The 17,964-nt window shown below is 46.3% G+C and overlaps 1 protein-coding gene across 1 annotated transcript; it reads right to left on the reverse strand.

Moving 5' to 3' along the window:
• Window positions 1–1,541: 1,541 nt before the first annotated feature.
• On the reverse strand, window positions 1,542–17,241 carry DSCC1 (DNA replication and sister chromatid cohesion 1). Its single transcript, XM_043879116.1, has 9 exons — window positions 16,787–17,241; window positions 14,341–14,509; window positions 11,763–11,897; window positions 7,345–7,435; window positions 5,020–5,158; window positions 4,462–4,514; window positions 4,097–4,251; window positions 2,792–2,940; window positions 1,542–2,022 (listed from the first exon to the last, which is right to left on the reverse strand). Exons 1-9 carry the CDS (start codon window positions 16,954–16,956, stop codon window positions 1,914–1,916), a joined length of 1,170 nt encoding a protein of 389 aa, XP_043735051.1. The 5' UTR covers window positions 16,957–17,241; the 3' UTR covers window positions 1,542–1,913.
• Window positions 17,242–17,964: the final 723 nt, after the last annotated feature.

Raw genomic sequence — 17,964 nt, forward strand, 5'->3', positions numbered from 1 at the left:
CCATTAACTTTTTTTTTTAACTTTGGACCAGGTTTAACCCTTCAAACTATCCTGATGACAAGTTCATTAGCTAAAATTAGTTTGAACTTTGGTCTAAAGGAAAACACACTAGGAAAATAAAGATGTAAAATAACTTTATCAAGCATTCTAAAACCAGAAATTACTTGTAGTTTTTGAGTATTACCTGTGTCAGTATCCTTCATTATAGGATTATAAACTATTAGTATTCTTCACAGGGGATTAGTATTGAAAGGGTCTTCTTGAATTACATACAACCTTTTTAATACCATTTTGCATGGAAGATGGAGAATATTTAGCAAGATAGATGCAATGGGTTAAAAAGAGGTCACTGGGTTAAGGAAAGAATGGGAGGCAAATAAGCAGTGAAGTAGTACACAGACTTTCATCCCAAAAAGCGTATCTGAGGTAGGAGGTAGACAGGCCCCTGGGCTGGGCAGCTGGTGTCTGTCAAGTGTAGAAAAACTGAAGCTTTGTCTTCCCCACACTCCAAGGACAAAGCTAGTTGCAGAAGCTGAGCTCTGCTGGAACAGAGATAAGACGACCATTTCTGAGGTCAAGGAAACTTCCTGACTGCACAGGTGCAAAGAGCCTCCTTGGAGGTAAACACAGGAGGCAGGGCACTGATACTCCACTAGTCTCGTGGTGCAATCCATCTTTAGCAAAAAGTTGCGCTTGGACCTTAGAGCACCTCATCTCTGGAGAACAGACCGGATGTGGGGAAAGAAGAAGACGGGCCAAAGGAAAACAAAGACCAGGAAGAACTGTCCTATAGAAGTGATTTAAGGCACCTTTACTGTGCTCCTGCCCATTAGGGAGGACAGCCACACCCTTTCTTTCTGTGTGTATTTCTGCCTTCCTCTGTCTTAAACTGTCTCTGTGCTCCCCCACTTGTTATGCTGTATCTCTGAAAGTAAACTTTGTACCTGTATTTAGTTTTTGCTTCCTCAAAACATTTTTGTTCTCAAAGGAGGCCACAGCCAGGGGGCACTTCACTTCTTGCCTCTGGCCCCTGGTGCTTCCCCTGCGGCTCAAACAGTGAAGAATCTGCTTGCAATGCCAGCGACCTGAGTTCAGTCCCTGGGGTGGGAAGATCCCCTAGAGACGGAAATGGCAACCCACTCCAGTGTTCTTGCCTGGAGAGTCCCATGCACTGAGGAGCCTGGAGGGGCTCAAGTCCCGGGGTTCGCAGAGTCAGATACGACTAAATGACTAACACTTTCCATTTCACTTTCTAGCCCCTGGTGGACTAGCAGCTTGGATTCTGGGTTTTTTATTCAGGCTGCCCAGATTTGATTCCGGGGCAGGGAACCAAGATGTCTCAGGACCACTCACTGTTGTCTTTCTGAGATCATATCTACGGCAGCCAGGGGATCAGGAGCCATTGGCATCAACACAAACAACAACCTTAAATAACTGAGAGCATCATGTGATTTCCTGTTTTGGTGGAAGGTCAAAAGTAGAGGGGAACTCACTTGGGAAATGGTATTTAAGTAAATAAATCTCTTCTAGGAAACTATTCATATTTAGTTCTCTGAAAACTTTAAAATTTATTAATGACTAGAATGTCAAATCCTAATTAAAGAAATGCAATTTCCAATATAAAAAACCAAACCTGTTACTCTATAAATGAACTCATATAGACTGCCAAGATATACTAAATGTAGAAAGTAACACTTTTGTCCTTGTTTACACTGTGTACATGAAACAAACATATCCTGAAAGACATAAAATATCCTATCACCTTTAAGAAAAAAGAGCAGTAGTTTTAAAATACTTAAGATGAGGCGAAAAGGCCTCAAAGCATTAGGTTTTCAAAGTCTGCTATCCAAATACTTAAAAAAACACTTTCTTATATCCAGCAACTTTAGTCCCAAAGAAAAAACTTGTTCTTTTTAAGAAATGGGTCTTCTTGAGTTATAAACTTTGACACCATTTTGCATTGAAGATCGAGCATATTTTGTGAGTAGTGCACCAATGGTTAGCTTCTCTCCACACAAATCTCTGTGGGAATGATAAAAAAATTAATGAACAAAATAAAAAAAATGAACATCACAAATAGTCTAGGGAGCATAACATGATATTCACAGCACTAGTTCTTTATATCTTTCTCCCCTAAGTCCACCTTTCCAACAAACATAAGGGTATGTATTTGTGGGAGAGATAGGTGTAAAGAGAGGTTACTAAGCCATAACTGAACTAGATATATTACACATATATACTATCAACAACCTTCATGGTAAGAGTATGAGTCATGTATTACTTAACCCCATGTTAGATATAAGAAAACTGAGGCTGGGTAAAGAGAAGAGAGAGGCCCCAAGAGGCCCAGTGAGGAAGTGGTAGGGTTTGTTAGTGGATTTTGGGTCAGTCTGGCAAGCAGTGACTTCAGGGTGACCTTCTTAGGAATTCTGACTTTTCCCAAAATGTTTTAAACTTAGGCAGCAGGAAAGAAAGAAGGTGGCCATCAGAGAGGAATGCTTGCCTTACAGTCACAGGAGGGATCACAGCACACTGACCCTTTGAGTGCTGCAGTGTGCAAGAAGAGCAGAGAAGTGATTCTAGACACAGCAGAAAGGAAGAGAGATGACACATACCCTGCCAACCAGATCAGTACTCAGGCAGAATGACAAGAGAAAGGGTCAGCCAGAACTTGAGAAAGCTGGGAAGGAAGCAGTCATCAGGGAAGACTCAAAACAAAACAGAACTGAAACCCTAGCTACCTGCTAGAAAAAGAACAATCCTCAAAATCCATCTGTAATAAATTACTTACTGAATATATGGAGCAATATCTTCTTCTGTCCACTTCTCTCTCAAAGAGAACAGACTATTGAAACGTTCCTGATCCCCCTCAGGTAAGTCTTCTGCTTTCAACAGAAATATGACTTCCGGTCTTGACTGTCTATCCACCAAGGCCAAACCCTGTAAGAAATGAGAAAAAGGAGAGTTCAAGTAATGGTCTAATGTTAAAAAAAAAAAAAAAGACTCATTCTTTTACCTTATGTTGAGCTTAACCCGAGGTATTTAAAACCTCAGCATCGTGAAGCTGAGCAGCTTACCTTTTTCATAAAGAGAGCACCTCTGAGCAGTCACTTCCCTTCCCTTCTAGAATCTGCCTTTTACCACCACCAGCCTAGTGAAAAGGCTCTAGTTCTAAAGCTCACTGTGAGCTGTCATTGCCGAGCCCATGGGCCCTTTATTGGATTCCTCTCACTAGCCCCCTTTACTTCATTAGTATTGATCACCTCTTCCTCTTTAAGCCTGCATCACAATTTCATACCTTTTCTCCTGACCTGATGTTTTAATTCCCTGGGACCCTAGACCACCCCTCTAACTGTTTCACTGGCACTACCCTGGGTAACCGCCTCTAAACCTGTGACTCCATCCACCACTCACTTACTTGCTAATGACTGTAATATTTGAACTCCACCTCAAATCCTTCGTCCAAGCACCAGACCTCTTCAGCTGAACTTATATACGAACTCATTGTGCCTGCTGCCCAAACCTGCTCTAAGTTCCACTATCCCAGGAAGCCTAGGAAGTGAAAGTTCCAGTCGTGTCCGACTCTGCGACGCCATGGACTATACAGTCCACGGAATTCTTCAGGCCAGAACCCCGGAGTGTGTAGCCATTCCCTTCTCCAGGGGATCTTCCCAACCCAGGGACTGAACCCAGGTTTCCCGCATTGCAGGTGGATTCTTTACCAGCTGAGCCACAAGGGAAGCCCAAGGGAAACCTAGTCACAAGGGAAACCTAGGCATCAACCTAACTGTAAATGGGCCCAAAAGATCTTACTGAGGTGACAAATGTTCTAAAACTAGACTGTGGTGGCTGGAAACTCATTAAATTTACTACAAATCCTTTACAAACGGGCGGACTGTGATATGTAAATTATACTTCAATTAAGTGGGGTTTGTGGGTTTTTTGCTTTGTTTTTTTAAAGGATTTTTGTGATGGATTGAATGTGGAGTGCACTCCTAAGGTAGGGAAATAAATTGTCTCCATATTCGGTTCCAACACAGGCTTCCTTTCACCTCGTAACCTGCGGAGTCATGGAGGGAGTCACGTCGCCCCCTACCTTCAGCTGATCCAGTCTGGTCGTCATTCCTTCGGGAACACTCTGTTGCCATACTTCGTGAAACTCGGCAAGATTGAATTTCACTGCGTTCTGAAGTAGCATCTGTGCTGTAGCTCTGCATATCTTATCTGCACTCAGTTCAAAATAAACTTCACCTAAGGACAGGGCAGCAGACGGCGTCACACTGTCTTCTGAGCTGTACCACCGTCCCCTTTCCCTCGTTGCAAATTCCCAGAAGGAATCACACACAACTCATCTCCCAGTCCCCCGTGTGATTTGAGTTTTAACAGGAAGACATTTCAAAAGGCATGCCAAGTTTTACACACCAAGTTAAAACACCCATTAAAATACTCTCCCAATCTCACCTTCCTCTGTGTATCTCTTTCCATAACATTTAAGACAGTGTTCAATCATTTCCCTGAAAAATTTTAAACGCTTATTTGAAAAGTTTTCACAATTTTATGCATTAACTTTCAAACACTATTGCTAACTATAAACTAAGATATAAATCTGAAATACTGGGACTTCCCTGGAGCACAGGTTTGATTCCTGGTCAGGAAACTAAGATCCGGCATACTAAGTGGTATAGCCAAGGAACTTTAAAAAATAAAAACTAAAATACACTGGAAAGCTACGATGTGCCAGGCCCCATGTTAAACGTTTTTATACAAATCATGTGAGCATACATTTATTATAAAATAACATATATAATTATTTATTTATATTTTTAATGGCAGGAAAAAAAGTGACACATTTATTCACTCCAGTGACCCAAATTCCCAAGTCCTTTTTAGTTGTATATTTTTTAGATTTCTATGCGATATTAATATATAAAGAGTTTATGCCCTGGGTTTGGTCCTACCCTGGATAATAATTTTCTTTCCCTTTAAGAAAATCTGGAAGGATGGGGAATAAATACTTACTCTGGCTCCAATGGTCCAAGTTCCTGAAGGCATGTATTCAAAGGAACTTTGCTAAAAGACCAAGATTCGGAATCCACAAGCTGAGTTATATGATTCAGAAGTTTCATCTCATAATCAAATTCGAGAATCCTCCAATAACCTATAAATTCCCAAAGTTACATTTACCAAAGAACATTCATTTTAATTTAAACATACTTAATTTAAACAAATGAACTGACTGATAAGACTGATACAGTAGCAGTATACTCTTGCCCACTGCAAAAAAGAGACATGGTAAGCCTTAGCTTTCTTTATAAACAATGCTTCTGTTTCAGCTTTTCTCCCAATCGTGGCAAACTCTGTCAAGGGAGGTCAGGTGGTTTTTAAAGGGTACTTTCCACATGACCAACATTTTGACTTTTTTTTCAAGTGCTTTAATCTTCAATTATCTCATAATAATCTTGTTCTAAATGGAAATGGGGAAACTGGCAGCTGGTACGGCCATTTTCTCAGAAGGTCACACAAATGAGTTGAAGGTCTTGGGCCGGATATTCCACACGGTGACTTCTGCAGCAGGGACTGGCATGGTTACACCCTCCCGCCAGCCACCTTGGAGAGGCGGTCTCGTGCTCATGAAGAAGTCCAGTTCAAGGACTTCCCTGGTGGTCCAGTTGTCAGGAATATGCCGTGCAATGCAGGGGATGTGGGCTGGATCACTGGTCGGGGAACTAAGACCCCGCATGCCGAGAAGCAACTAAGCCTGCACGCCACGAGAGAGCCTGTGTGCGCCGACTGCTGAAGGCCGAGCAGCACAGCTGGAAAATCTGCCCCACAGCGAAGGATCCCGTTAAGAGGCAGTGAAGACCCACACGCCGCAAGCAACTAAGGCGCCAGGCAGCCAAATGGAAGAACAAATATATTTTTAAAAAGGAAGTCTAGTTCATTCACGAGATAACAGACTCAGATACGATGTGGACCAGCAGCAAAACAGAGGCTGGGTGTCCAGATATATTTCCCAATTCCTATGAAAGATGACGAAATGCCACCTTATGACTGAAGGCACTGCCAACACCCCTGGAGAAACGAATCAAGTGCACACCCGTCATTCCCAAGGGAGAATGCTCCTACTCTTATTCTGAATAAACATGGAACATTCCATGCTAAAACACGATATTTTTAACAAAAGCAAAATTCCAAAGTTTTGCTTTGTTTCTTTGAAATGTGCTTGTTCCGAAGCAAAATTGAAAAAGAAAACTAGGAAACAAATCTATGCATCCCCCCACCCCATGCACACACCAAAATACTATCCATTCCCATGCAATAAACAAAAAATGCAGAGGGCTGCATTAAATCCATTTTTCTATTCTTAACCTTAATATTCATGGTATCCCTATACCATAGTAATTAGAAGCAGGCATCCACAATTAAAAACTCAAGGAACCACAACAAAGAACTAAGTGCTTCCAGTTAGTTCTAAAGTTACGTGCAGCTGCTTTACTCAGCCGAATTGACCACAGAAGCTAATCTCGCTTGGAATATTGTGAGTAAATTGAAAAGCGCATCCACCAAACAAAGCCAATTTCCTCCTTCCTAACACATGGGTGCAGAATTAAGCTGCTTCGCTGGGCAAGTTTGAGAGGGGTGAGAAATGCACACAAACATCTCCTCAAGTATTAATGCAGGCCCAGACGTGGGGGGTGGGGAGGGGAGGGGCTGGGGGGGCTCCCGCTCCACCACTCCGGACCAGAAGAAAGTCAGAACGTTGCAGAAGATTCTGCTGGGCTACTCCATCAATCTCTTGCCGCTACTGCTTTTACACAGCTTTATCGTATAAACTACTTCACACTTAGGCAAAAGCATGTTGAGTGATCACAAGAATAAATGTATCTTCCAAGCAGTTTGGAAATACAATGAGTTAATTCTGAACCAGGAGTTCAAGTACCTGGTTTGATGCCTCATCCTGTCACTATCTCGACATGGAGCCCTGGACCAGTCTGTTTCCCTTCCCAGGCCTTGGTTTCCTCACCTAGTAAAGACAATGAAGGGCACAGACGACCTGATATCTAAGACCTTTCCTGATCAAACGTGGCTCTTCCATTACCACTTAGTCCAAAGGAAAAGGCCTGTAAGGAGCGAATAAAGTCACTGGTCAGAGACTGACATCCTTATTAAAGGTGATCACATGGAGTCTCTGCCCCACACCCCAGAACACAAATATCGTCATCTCTAAGACCAGAAGAGGACTAAATATACAGCATGCAACAGCAGTAAACATAGGGAGATATACAAAACCCCTCTCGTATTATACCCAACTCCACCACTGTTGGTAACAGAAAGTAATGCTACCTCCAATTTCACAGGCATTGAGAACTCGTAACTGAGTCATTATTTCTTCCTCACTTGCCTGAATTTGATCAAGCAAATCTTCAGTCGTATACTGAAACAAACAAACAAACAAACAAAAAACGCATTTTAGGACAAGAATTTTTTTCAAACATTGAATTTTGAGGGAATAAATACATAGGACAGGTAAGGCAATATTTATAGCTTAATTTCTTTAGTTAATATGTAATGATAACTAGACAAAATCAGAGAATATCTTAGAAGAAAACAGCAAATCTTTGTGATGTTGAATGTGGCAATTGTTTTAGATATGATGCTGAAAACACAAGGAATAAAATGTAAACACATTATGTGGACTTCATCAAAATGAAAATCTCTGTACATTTACCACGATTTTTTTTATAAAAAATCAAGAAAGTGAAACAATAACTCATAAAATAGAAGAAAATATTTGCAAATTTTATCTGTCAAAAGAGCTTGTGTTTAGATTACATAAAAAGCCCTCCAACAATTTAATAATAAAGTAATCCACCTGAAAATTGGCAAAGGAGTTTCTGTATAAACATTCTATATAAAGCCCATAGAGAGTGACCACAGGACCCATCAATTTCACTCTTTAGTGTATGTGTGTCTATACATATTCAAGAAAAATTAAAACATAGGTTCACTAGACACTTGAACATGAATGTTCACAGCAGTGTTATTCCTAATAAGCAAGTAATCAACAACAACCAAAAAGCAGAAACTACCCAAATGTTCATCAACTGATGAATGGATGCATAAAATATGGTATATCTATAAGATGGGGTATTATTCAGCAATGAAAAGTAATGGATGAACCTTGAAGACAGCATGCTAGGTTAAAGACGCCTGCCAGAAAAGGCCACTTACCTGATTCTATTCATACAAAATACCCAGAAGAAGGAAATCAAGAGACAGAATGTAGATTACTGGCTGCCTAGGGCTGAGGTGGGAGAGAGAGAGGAGAGAAAGGCGGGACTAAGAGGTCAAGACTGAGGGGGGAGAGAGAGAGAGAAAGGCGGGACTGAGGACTGAGGGGTCAGGGCTGAGGAGAGAGAGAGAGAAAGGCGGGACTGAGAGGTCAGGGCTGAGGGGGGAGAGAAAGGCAGAACTGAGGACTGAGGGGTCAGGGCTGAGGAGAGAGAGAGAGAAAGGCGGGACTGAGGACTGAGGGGTCAGGGCTGAGGAGAGAGAGAGAGAAAGGCGGGACTGAGGGGTAAGGCGGGACTGAGGGGTCAGGTCTGAGGAGAGAAAGAGAAAGGCAGGACTGAGAGGTCAGGGCTGAGGGGGGAGAGAAAGGCAGAACTGAGGACTGAGGGGTCAGGGCTGAGGACAGAGAGAAAGAGAGAGAAAGGCAGGACTGAGGGGTCAGGGCTGAGGGGAGACAGAGAGAGAAAGGCGGGACTGAGGGGTCAGGACTGAGAAGAGAGAGAGAAAGGCAGGACTGAGGACTGAGCAGTCAGGGCTGAGGAGAGAGAGAGAGAAAGGCAGAACTGAGGACTGAGGGATCAGGGCTGAGGAGAGAGAAAGAGAGAGAGAGAAAGGCAGGACTGAGGGGTCAGGGCTGAGGACAGAGAGAAAGAGAGAGAGAGAAAGGCAGGACTGAGGGGTCAGGGCTGAGGGGAGACAGAGAGAGAAAGGCGGGACTGAGGGGTCAGGGCTGAGGGGAGACAGAGAGAGAAAGGCGGGACTGAGGGGTCAGGACTGAGAAGAGAGAGAGAGAGAAAGGAGGGACTGAGGGGTCAGGACTGAGAAGAGAGAGAGAAAGGCAGGACTGAAAGGTCAGGGCTGAGGAGAGAGAGAAAGGCCGAACTGAGGACTGAGCAGTCAGGGCTGAGGAGAGAGAGAGAGAAAGGCAGGACTGAGGACTGAGGGGTCAGGGCTGAGGAGAGAGAAAGAGAGAGAGAGAAAGGCAGGACTGAGGGGTCAGGGCTGAGGACAGAGAGAAAGAGAGAGAAAGAAAGGCAGGACTGAGGGGTCAGGGCTGAGGGGAGACAGAGAGAGAAAGGCGGGACTGAAAGGTCAGGGCTGAGGAGAGAGAGAAAGGCCGAACTGAGGACTGAGGGGTCAGGGCTGAGGAGAGAGAGAGAAAGGCAGGACTGAGAGGTCAGGGCTGAGGGGGCGCAGAGAGAGAGAAAGGTGGGACTGAGGGGTCAGGGCTGAGGAGAGAGAGAAAGGCAGAACTGAGGACTGAGGGGTCAGGGCTGAGGAGAGAGAGAGAGAGAAAGAGAAAGGCAGGACTGAGGGGTCAGGGCTGAGGGGAGAGAGAGAGAGAGAGAAAGGCGGGACTGAGGGGTCAGGGCTGAGGGGAGACAGAGAGAGAAAGGCGGGACTGAGGGGTCAGGGCTGAGGGGAGACAGAGAGAGAAAGGCGGGACTGAGGGGTCAGGACTGAGAAGAGAGAGAGAGAGAAAGGAGGGACTGAGGGGTCAGGACTGAGAAGAGAGAGAGAAAGGCAGGACTGAAAGGTCAGGGCTGAGGAGAGAGAGAAAGGCCGAACTGAGGACTGAGCAGTCAGGGCTGAGGAGAGAGAGAGAGAAAGGCAGGACTGAGGACTGAGGGGTCAGGGCTGAGGAGAGAGAAAGAGAGAGAGAGAAAGGCAGGACTGAGGGGTCAGGGCTGAGGACAGAGAGAAAGAGAGAGAAAGAAAGGCAGGACTGAGGGGTCAGGGCTGAGGGGAGACAGAGAGAGAAAGGCGGGACTGAAAGGTCAGGGCTGAGGAGAGAGAGAAAGGCCGAACTGAGGACTGAGGGGTCAGGGCTGAGGGGAGAGAGAGAAAGGCAGGACTGAGAGGTCAGGGCTGAGGGGGCGCAGAGAGAGAGAAAGGTGGGACTGAGGGGTCAGGGCTGAGGAGAGAGAGAAAGGCAGAACTGAGGACTGAGGGGTCAGGGCTGAGGAGAGAGAGAGAGAGAAAGAGAAAGGCAGGACTGAGGGGTCAGGGCTGAGGGGAGAGAGAGAGAGAGAGAAAGGCGGGACTGAGGGGTCAGGACTGAGAAGAGAGAGAGAAAGTCAGGACTGAGAGGTCAAGGCTGAGGGGGGAGAGAGAGAGAGAGAAAGGCGGGACTGAGGACTGAGGGGTCAGGGCTGAGGAGAGAGAGAAAGAGAGAGAAAGAAAGGCAGGACTGAGGGGTCAGGGCTGAGGGGAGACAGAGAGAGAAAGGCGGGACTGAAAGGTCAGGGCTGAGGAGAGAGAGAAAGGCAGAACTGAGGACTGAGGGGTCAGGACTGAGAAGAGAGAGAGAAAGTCAGGACTGAGAGGTCAAGGCTGAGGGGGGGGAGAGAGAGAGAGAAAGGCGGGACTGAGGACTGAGGGGTCAGGGCTGAGGAGAGAGAAAGAGAGAGAGAGAAAGGCGGGACTGAGGGGTCAGGGCTGAGGAGAGAGAGAGAAAGGCAGGACTGAGAGGTCAGGGCTGAGGGGGCGCAGAGAGAGAGAAAGGTGGGACTGAGGGGTCAGGGCTGAGGAGAGAGAGAAAGGCAGAACTGAGGACTGAGGGGTCAGGGCTGAGGAGAGAGAGAGAGAGAAAGAGAAAGGCAGGACTGAGGGGTCAGGGCTGAGGGGAGAGAGAGAGAGAGAGAAAGGCGGGACTGAGGGGTCAGGACTGAGAAGAGAGAGAGAAAGTCAGGACTGAGAGGTCAAGGCTGAGGGGGGAGAGAGAGAGAGAGAAAGGCGGGACTGAGGACTGAGGGGTCAGGGCTGAGGAGAGAGAGAGAGAAAGGCGGGACTGAGAGGTCAGGGCTGAGGGGAGAGAGAAAGGCAGAACTGAGGACTGAGCAGTCAGGGCTGAGGAGAGAGAGAGAGAAAGGCAGAACTGAGGGGTCAGGGCTGAGGAGAGAGAGAGAGAGAGAAAGGTGGGACTGAGAGGTCAGGGCTGAGGGGAGACAGAGAGAGAAAGGCGGGACTGAGGGGTCAGGACTGAGAGGGGGCAGGAGAGAGAGAGAGAGGCGGGACTGAGAGGTCAGGGCTGAGGGGAGACAGAGAGGCAGGACTAAGGGAACAGCTAAGGGGTAGAGTTTCCTTGGAGGGGTGATAAAAATATTCTAAGCTTCATCAAGTTTATGATCGCACAGCTCTGTGAATGCACTAAAAGTGTTGAATTACACACTTTAAAATAAGCAAATTGCTTGGTATATTAATCAGATCTCAATAAGGCGGTGACAAAGAAAAAATGTCAATCAGTTGAACTTCTAGTACAAATATGGTGGAAGGTGGTAGGGGACACAAGAAATGAGACTGACAAAATATTGATAAATGGTCAACAGAGTCAACTTATCAGTCTTTCTGCTTTGGGGTATGTGTGAAATTTTCATAATATGAACATTAAAAAGAATGTCACCATTAAACAATGTCACTATAGCTCTATTATTAAAATTCCAATTAAAAAATGAAAATAACAGTCTTACTTTTAAGTGACTGGAATCCTTTTCTTTTTCACTGTCAGGTCCTTCATAGGTATTTTCCATCAAAAGTTTCTTTAACTTCTTTAGTTTAGGTCTACATCTTCTTAATTCCCAGTAATTGTTAGTAAAACCAAAGATCTAGAGATTACAAATACATCATAATCTTTCAGGGGCCATCCTAAAAGAAAACTTCATACAAAATTTCATCCAACACCTTTATCCTCCATTATAAGCAAGAAAAGGGAGCCAAGTCATTCTGCTTTCTGCCAAGAAGGTGCTCATCCAGCCGTGTGCTTGAGATGGCTACACATCTGCAGGTCACATCTGTTTAAACCTCAATCAAGAAGACACTGCCAACATAATGAGAATGGATAATTAAGTTTCTTCCATTGTCGTTGTTGTTCAGTGGCCAAGTCACGTCCAACTCTTTGCAACCTCATGGGCTGCAGCACACCAGGCTTCCCTGTCCTTCATGATCTCCCAAAGTTTGCTCAAACGCATGTCCATTGAGTCGGTGATGCCATCCAACCATCTATTCCTGTCACCCCCTCCTCCTGTTTTTCCACATCTCAAGTGTATTCTGGAAACTTAAGAGTGTGCCCAGAAATGAATGACCAGGAAGGTGCCAATTCTGCAAACCAGGTGGAAACAACAGAGAAAGAATATATTTAGGCTGAAAAACAGAAAGTAAAGAAGAGACATTATCATAGTCTTCAAATTATGCATAGATATTAAAGTGAAGAGGGGGCACTCTTGCTCTGTATTGCTCATGATGCTAAAATTAAGCAGATGTTAAAAAAGAAAGACTTCTATTCAATGCAAGAGCTTCCACTGGGTAGAACAGCAACTAATTCCTTACTGGACTTGAGAAACAGTGAGAGGCCTGTCACTCAGATCAAGTGATAGCGGCTAAAGGACAGATAAATTGCTGTTATCCTTCTCTTCAATCTCCAGGATTTGCCCAATCAACATCAGCATGTAGTAGGTGCTCAATAATTGTTTCACATGAAAGAAATGGAAAAAGGCTGAAATGGATTCTCTCTGGGATCCACTGTAGCTCTAAGACGGAAGGGCAGGGGATGCATCCACTCTCAAACCAGTAGAAGCCGTGACTGACGAGACAAGGTTCAGAGCCTGGCGGAGATGCCGCCGGGTCTGAGCAAAGCTCAAGGACCAAAACAGAAAGACCACGGAGCTCGCGCACAGTTCACAAAGAGGCACCCTGCCCGCTGGACCCAGCACACAGATGTTGGTGTGTGCCTTCGTGTTGAGGGAGAAAAGGAAGTTTAGTATGGACTTTTAATTAGCTGCCAACATTGAAAAATAAGGAGATTTTGCCCCCTAAAACCTAAATTTTAAGCTTCACTTGGACAAAAGAAATCAGGTCTGGCAATGCTGGGCGGCTTTCCCACAAGGCCAAGAAGCACCAACCTACCTGCCTGAGGCCTGTGCACCCCAATCTGTCACAGACCCCCATTCCCTATCACCCCCGAGCCTGGGTACCCACTGCCATTTATCAATGCCAGTCTGCTCTGCTCAGGTGCATTCCTTACCGAGCCTTTTTAAGCTGAAGTGCAACCCAAAGATTCTGAAACTCTGGCTAGCAGATCTCTGTTAAGTTTTACTTGGTCCCAGAACACAGAACTCCGGTAAGAAGAGCTCAAAGGTACTCACGGATGTTTCTACCCTCTCCAAAACACCCACAAGACAGGTAAAAATAACATCTTTTCCAAAAGGATGAAAGTCAAAATTTATAGCTCATTACAATCAAAGACATAACTCTACAGAAACCAAAGTACGATATTTACTGGCAGTTTCTCTGTTCTAGCAATATCATATGAACCACTCAAGTGTCCCAGTATTTTCCCTTATTTCTATTCCAATTCTGTTTTTAGGAAGTAGTTGGTTTGAAGTTAATCTAATAGAATTAAGGTGCTTTGACTATATATGTGTAACTATCTAGCCAGGATAGAAACTTTCGTTTGGTATTTGCCATCAGTAGTCTCCAAAGTAATTAAGAATTTCTTATACATGGCCATAGACAGTAAAGAACTAAACCAACTTCAAAGGTGAGAAACACACACTTCCCTCAAAAACATATTTTCTCATTTCCCTACGTCACCTAATGCACTAGCTATAGTTTGAGGGAATCACCTTTCAAAACCTATCCACAGCAAAACTCCCTGAAAATAGGTAAAACTTTTAGAATGAGTCACCTAATAGTAAATTTTCTATATTACAGAAAACGGTCAGCTTATCTGGGACTTAAACATCACATTGGGAAAATAAAGACAACTTTACATGACTCCAAACAAAAATAACGCTGAGAAATTTCCAATTTCATCAGAGAAATTTTCAGATTCTCTGTGATTATACATTTCACACCTCCAGTTTTTTTTTCTTTTTTTTTGGCCTCATTGCATGGGAGATCTTAGTTCCTGAAGCAGGAACCGAACCCACGCCACCTGCATGGGGAGCACAGAGTCTTAACCATGGGACCACCAGGGAAGTCCCATACCCTGAGTTTTCAATTAAAAGCATGTTGTCTTTTTCAAATAAGTCAGGAAATAGAAGACAGTACCTCAGTGTGAATAATGTTACAGTGTGTTTCTTCCATCTTCAGCTGCTCTGGAATTTTACAACCAGGAATAAAAAGCAACATATTGGAAGTGTCTGCTACTTTCAAATCGTACGTTTTGTCTTCACTGCACAGAACAGCCTGCTCATCCTTATCACCACGAATCACCAGACTGCAGGAAAATGGGGGAAAAAAATACATGACTTATTGAGACACTAATGGCCAGCCTCATTACACATAGTTCCAAAACCCTCTAGGTTTCCAGAATTTAAAACAGAGTCTTGAGGCTATGTCTGGCCCCTCCTCTCACAGGGCCCCTCACCCCCACCCCCAATGATGGGCTCCATAGCGTAAGGACTGGGCCAATTGACTCACTAAGGAAAAATAACTTCATACAGGCAAAAAAAAAAAGCCAAATCCAAAGAGGCCAAATGTTACCACATGGCTTCTTTGTGTAAACCGCTGGGAAGAGTATCCGTAACCTGCAGTCAAGATGTCACAGCTTTCTAAAATCCCTAAAGCAATACTTTTCAAACTTATGAGTATGCATGTGAGAGAACCCTATTAAAAAGCAGGTCAGGATGCAATTCGTCTGGGATGGGACATAGGATTCTGCATTACTAATAAGCTCCCTGATGAGGACTATGCTGCTGGCCATGATACCCACCCAAGTGGTCCTTCCTGTTTTGGCCTGAGCAACCCCTCACCATCAAATAAGCACATCCTGGCCTAATCATCACCTACGCTGCAAAGAAACTGGGACCTTGAGAAAAGAAGGCCACAGTGCTGAAAGAAAAATATGCAATGGGTATGTTTACAAACTAGAGTAAACGATGTCTCTGACAAGGGATCACAGGTAGAAAAAAGCAAGAAGAAGGAAGAGGGTAAGGTCAAAAGTGAGAAGGGGGAAGGAGAAAAATAAAGGACGAAGATAATGGAGATGACAAAAACAGAGTTGATTCTAGCAGTCTTCCTTGTCTATATTTAATCCTCCTGTACCAAATTCACTTCTTTTAAATAAGTAATAAAAACTGTGAACTAAAAGACTGAATTAAAAAAAAAAAAAACTAATCCTTCATTTAAGTGAAAATAAAGGGTTTTTTTATTTAAAGCTTCCTGGTGCTAACAACATTCAAGAGTCCCAAGTACCTACTCTTAACATATATGTCCACACTGCACCATCTCTTTCAAATATTTTGTTTAAAACAACAACCCCTTCCCTCACCAAAAAATAAAAAAAAAACTTTTTAATACTCCTTTTCATTCTGGTTTTTGCCAGCTAGATTAACTATAACTGGACAAAGCTGGTGCTCACACCTTAAGTCTTTTCTCAAAGTCCTGCCAACTCAGCTGGGATGAAAACCCACAGTGATGTTTCTCCCTCAGTTCCCTGATAGATCCTTTACTGCTAGCATCTGAAGACTAGCCTATAATAATGTTCGATGAGTAAAGTAAGAAAAGTGAAAGACAGCCTAAAGGCGGCATAATTTAAAAAGAAAACATTTATTTATTTAACTGCACCAGGTCTTAGCCGCAGCATGTGGGATCGAGATCCCTGATCAGGGATTGAACCTCGGCCCCCTGCCTTGGGAGCGCAGAGTCTTAGCCACTGGACCACCAGGGAAGTCCCCCAATTTTCAAAAGCCTACAAGATAACAAAGGTGAGTCAGTCTAGTTGTGTCCGACCCTTTTAGAGTCCATGGTCTGTAGCCCACCAGGCTCCTCTGCGCATGGGATTCTCCAGGCAAGAGTACTGGAGTGGGTTGCCAAGCCCTCCTTCAGGAGATCTTCCCAACCCGGGTCTCCTGCATGGCAGGCAGACTCTTCACCACCTGAGCCACAACTACACAATAAAATACAGGTGTGAGAGGAACAGCAGTGCAGAAGAAAGTTAAACAAGAACCCTAACTCCTCATGCTCAGGGGCTGCACAAAGCTGAGACAGAGAATGGACTTCTCCTGCATGTTTTTTAACCCATGGTCTTGCAGCAAATGTGTAGGGGACCTAGAATTAGAAAACAGCTTTAGATTATCAGTAGTGACCCCAAGCAAGTTGGTTTTTCGTTTGTTTTTTTTTTTTTTTTTGAGGGGCTTCCACAATTACCAAATCTGTTTTAAAAACAGTTTTAAACCTCTCCCCGCAAAGTCCTGGGTAAAATAAACCTAAGGAGAAGGCGAGAGGAACTCTGTAATCTACAATGCTGATACCATCACCGGGCGTCACGGTAAAACGCAGGCGCTCGGCGCAGGGCCTGGGAGCGCGGTTCTGGAACAGCCCCCGACTTCCGCGGACGCCGCTTCCGGACTCGCGCCCGCCCGCAGCCGCCGGCGCAGCGCGGGCTCCTCTCTGCGCCCCCCGCCCCCGGGTCTCTTCTCCGGCCCCCTACTCGCTGTGTCCCCGCCCCGGCCCTGTCCCCCGGCCCCCTCTCTGCACCCCCGTGTCCCCCCACCTGCGCCCGGCGCGCAGCTGCGCGCACAGCGCGGGCTCCAGCTCCAGCAGGCACACGTCGCCGGTGGCCGCGGGCCCGAAGCGCAGACAGTGCGCGGCGGGCAGCAGCTCGGCCGCGTCCAGCTTGGCGGTCTGCAGCGTCGCGTCCACCTCGGCGCGGGTCCTCTCCATCGCCGCCGGGGGCCGGGGGGGACCGAGCCGGGCCCCCGAGTCGGGAAACCGCGCGGGAAAAGCGCGCCGCCGGGAGGAGCGCGGCCTCGGTGGGCGGGCCAGGGACGGGGCGGGGCGGGGCGGTGGCACAGGCGCGCCCGGCGGTCGGGCGTGCCCGGGCGGGGCCGAGACCCCGGGGGCGGGGGGAGACCGCGGTCCGGCCCCTCCGCTGCGCCCCGCGCCCGATTTCCGCGGGGACCCCGCTCTCCTGGCCGTCGGCACAGCGGCGGGCGGGCCTTGACTTACGCGTTTTGCCTGCATCATTGCATGAATCTTTCATCACGTGAAGAGCTTCCTTGGTGGCTCGGCTGGTAAAGAATCCTCGTGCGTTGAGAGAGATGTGGGTTCGATCCCTGGGTTGGAAAGATCCCCTGGAGAAGGGAAAGTCTGCCCACTCCAGTATTCTGGCCTGGAGGATCCCGTGGACTGTGCAGTCGGACACGCCTGAGCGACTCTCGCCGACCTAAGCTTCCCCGCGTGCGCGCTGCCGCCCAGCCGGGCCGGACTGAGTGACCGGTGCCGGGCCCCAGGCCCCTCTGCCCACACTGCTGTGCTGGGCTCAGGTGGGCTCCCGATGCGCTCCTTGAGGACAGCAGACGTGACCTTCTCCGGGATGAAGAATGCGAACATCTTCCGTTGCTTGGGGGTTTCCGTTCTGAAAAGCGCCCAGAGATTCGGTGCTCCCTTGCGGGGGAACCTGGACTCTGCTCCAGGGCTGCGCTGTTGCTTCTTGGCTGTTCTCTTGTCTCTTCATCCGCTCCCATCCCCAGTTAGCACCTGTTGGAAAGGCCTCCCCGCCCAGGAGCTCCACGGAGTCCTGCTCCGTTTCGCTTTCCTTCACCATGGCCTGGTGCCAATGGATTGGCTCTTCTACACGTCAGGCGAGCAGTTCGGTTTGGTAACGAGATCACCCAGCGAGAGTGGGATGTGCAACTGAAGATGCCGCTGCTGCTGCTAAGTCGAGTCAGT

Source organism: Cervus elaphus, chromosome 21, assembly GCF_910594005.1.
Source record: "Cervus elaphus chromosome 21, mCerEla1.1, whole genome shotgun sequence".
NCBI lineage: Eukaryota > Metazoa > Chordata > Mammalia > Artiodactyla > Cervidae > Cervus > Cervus elaphus.

Coding starts and splice junctions, on each gene's coding strand:
- DSCC1 (XM_043879116.1), bottom strand. CDS start 16,956: ATGGAGAGGACCCGCGCCGAGGTGGACGCGACGCTGCAGACCGCCAAG. Junction 7,436..11,762: donor AGGATTCCAGTCACTTAAAA/GTAAGACTGTTA, acceptor TGTTTGTTTCAG/TATACGACTGAAGATTTGCT. Junction 2,023..2,791: donor GATATTGCTCCATATATTCA/GTAAGTAATTTA, acceptor TCATTCCCACAG/AGATTTGTGTGGAGAGAAGC.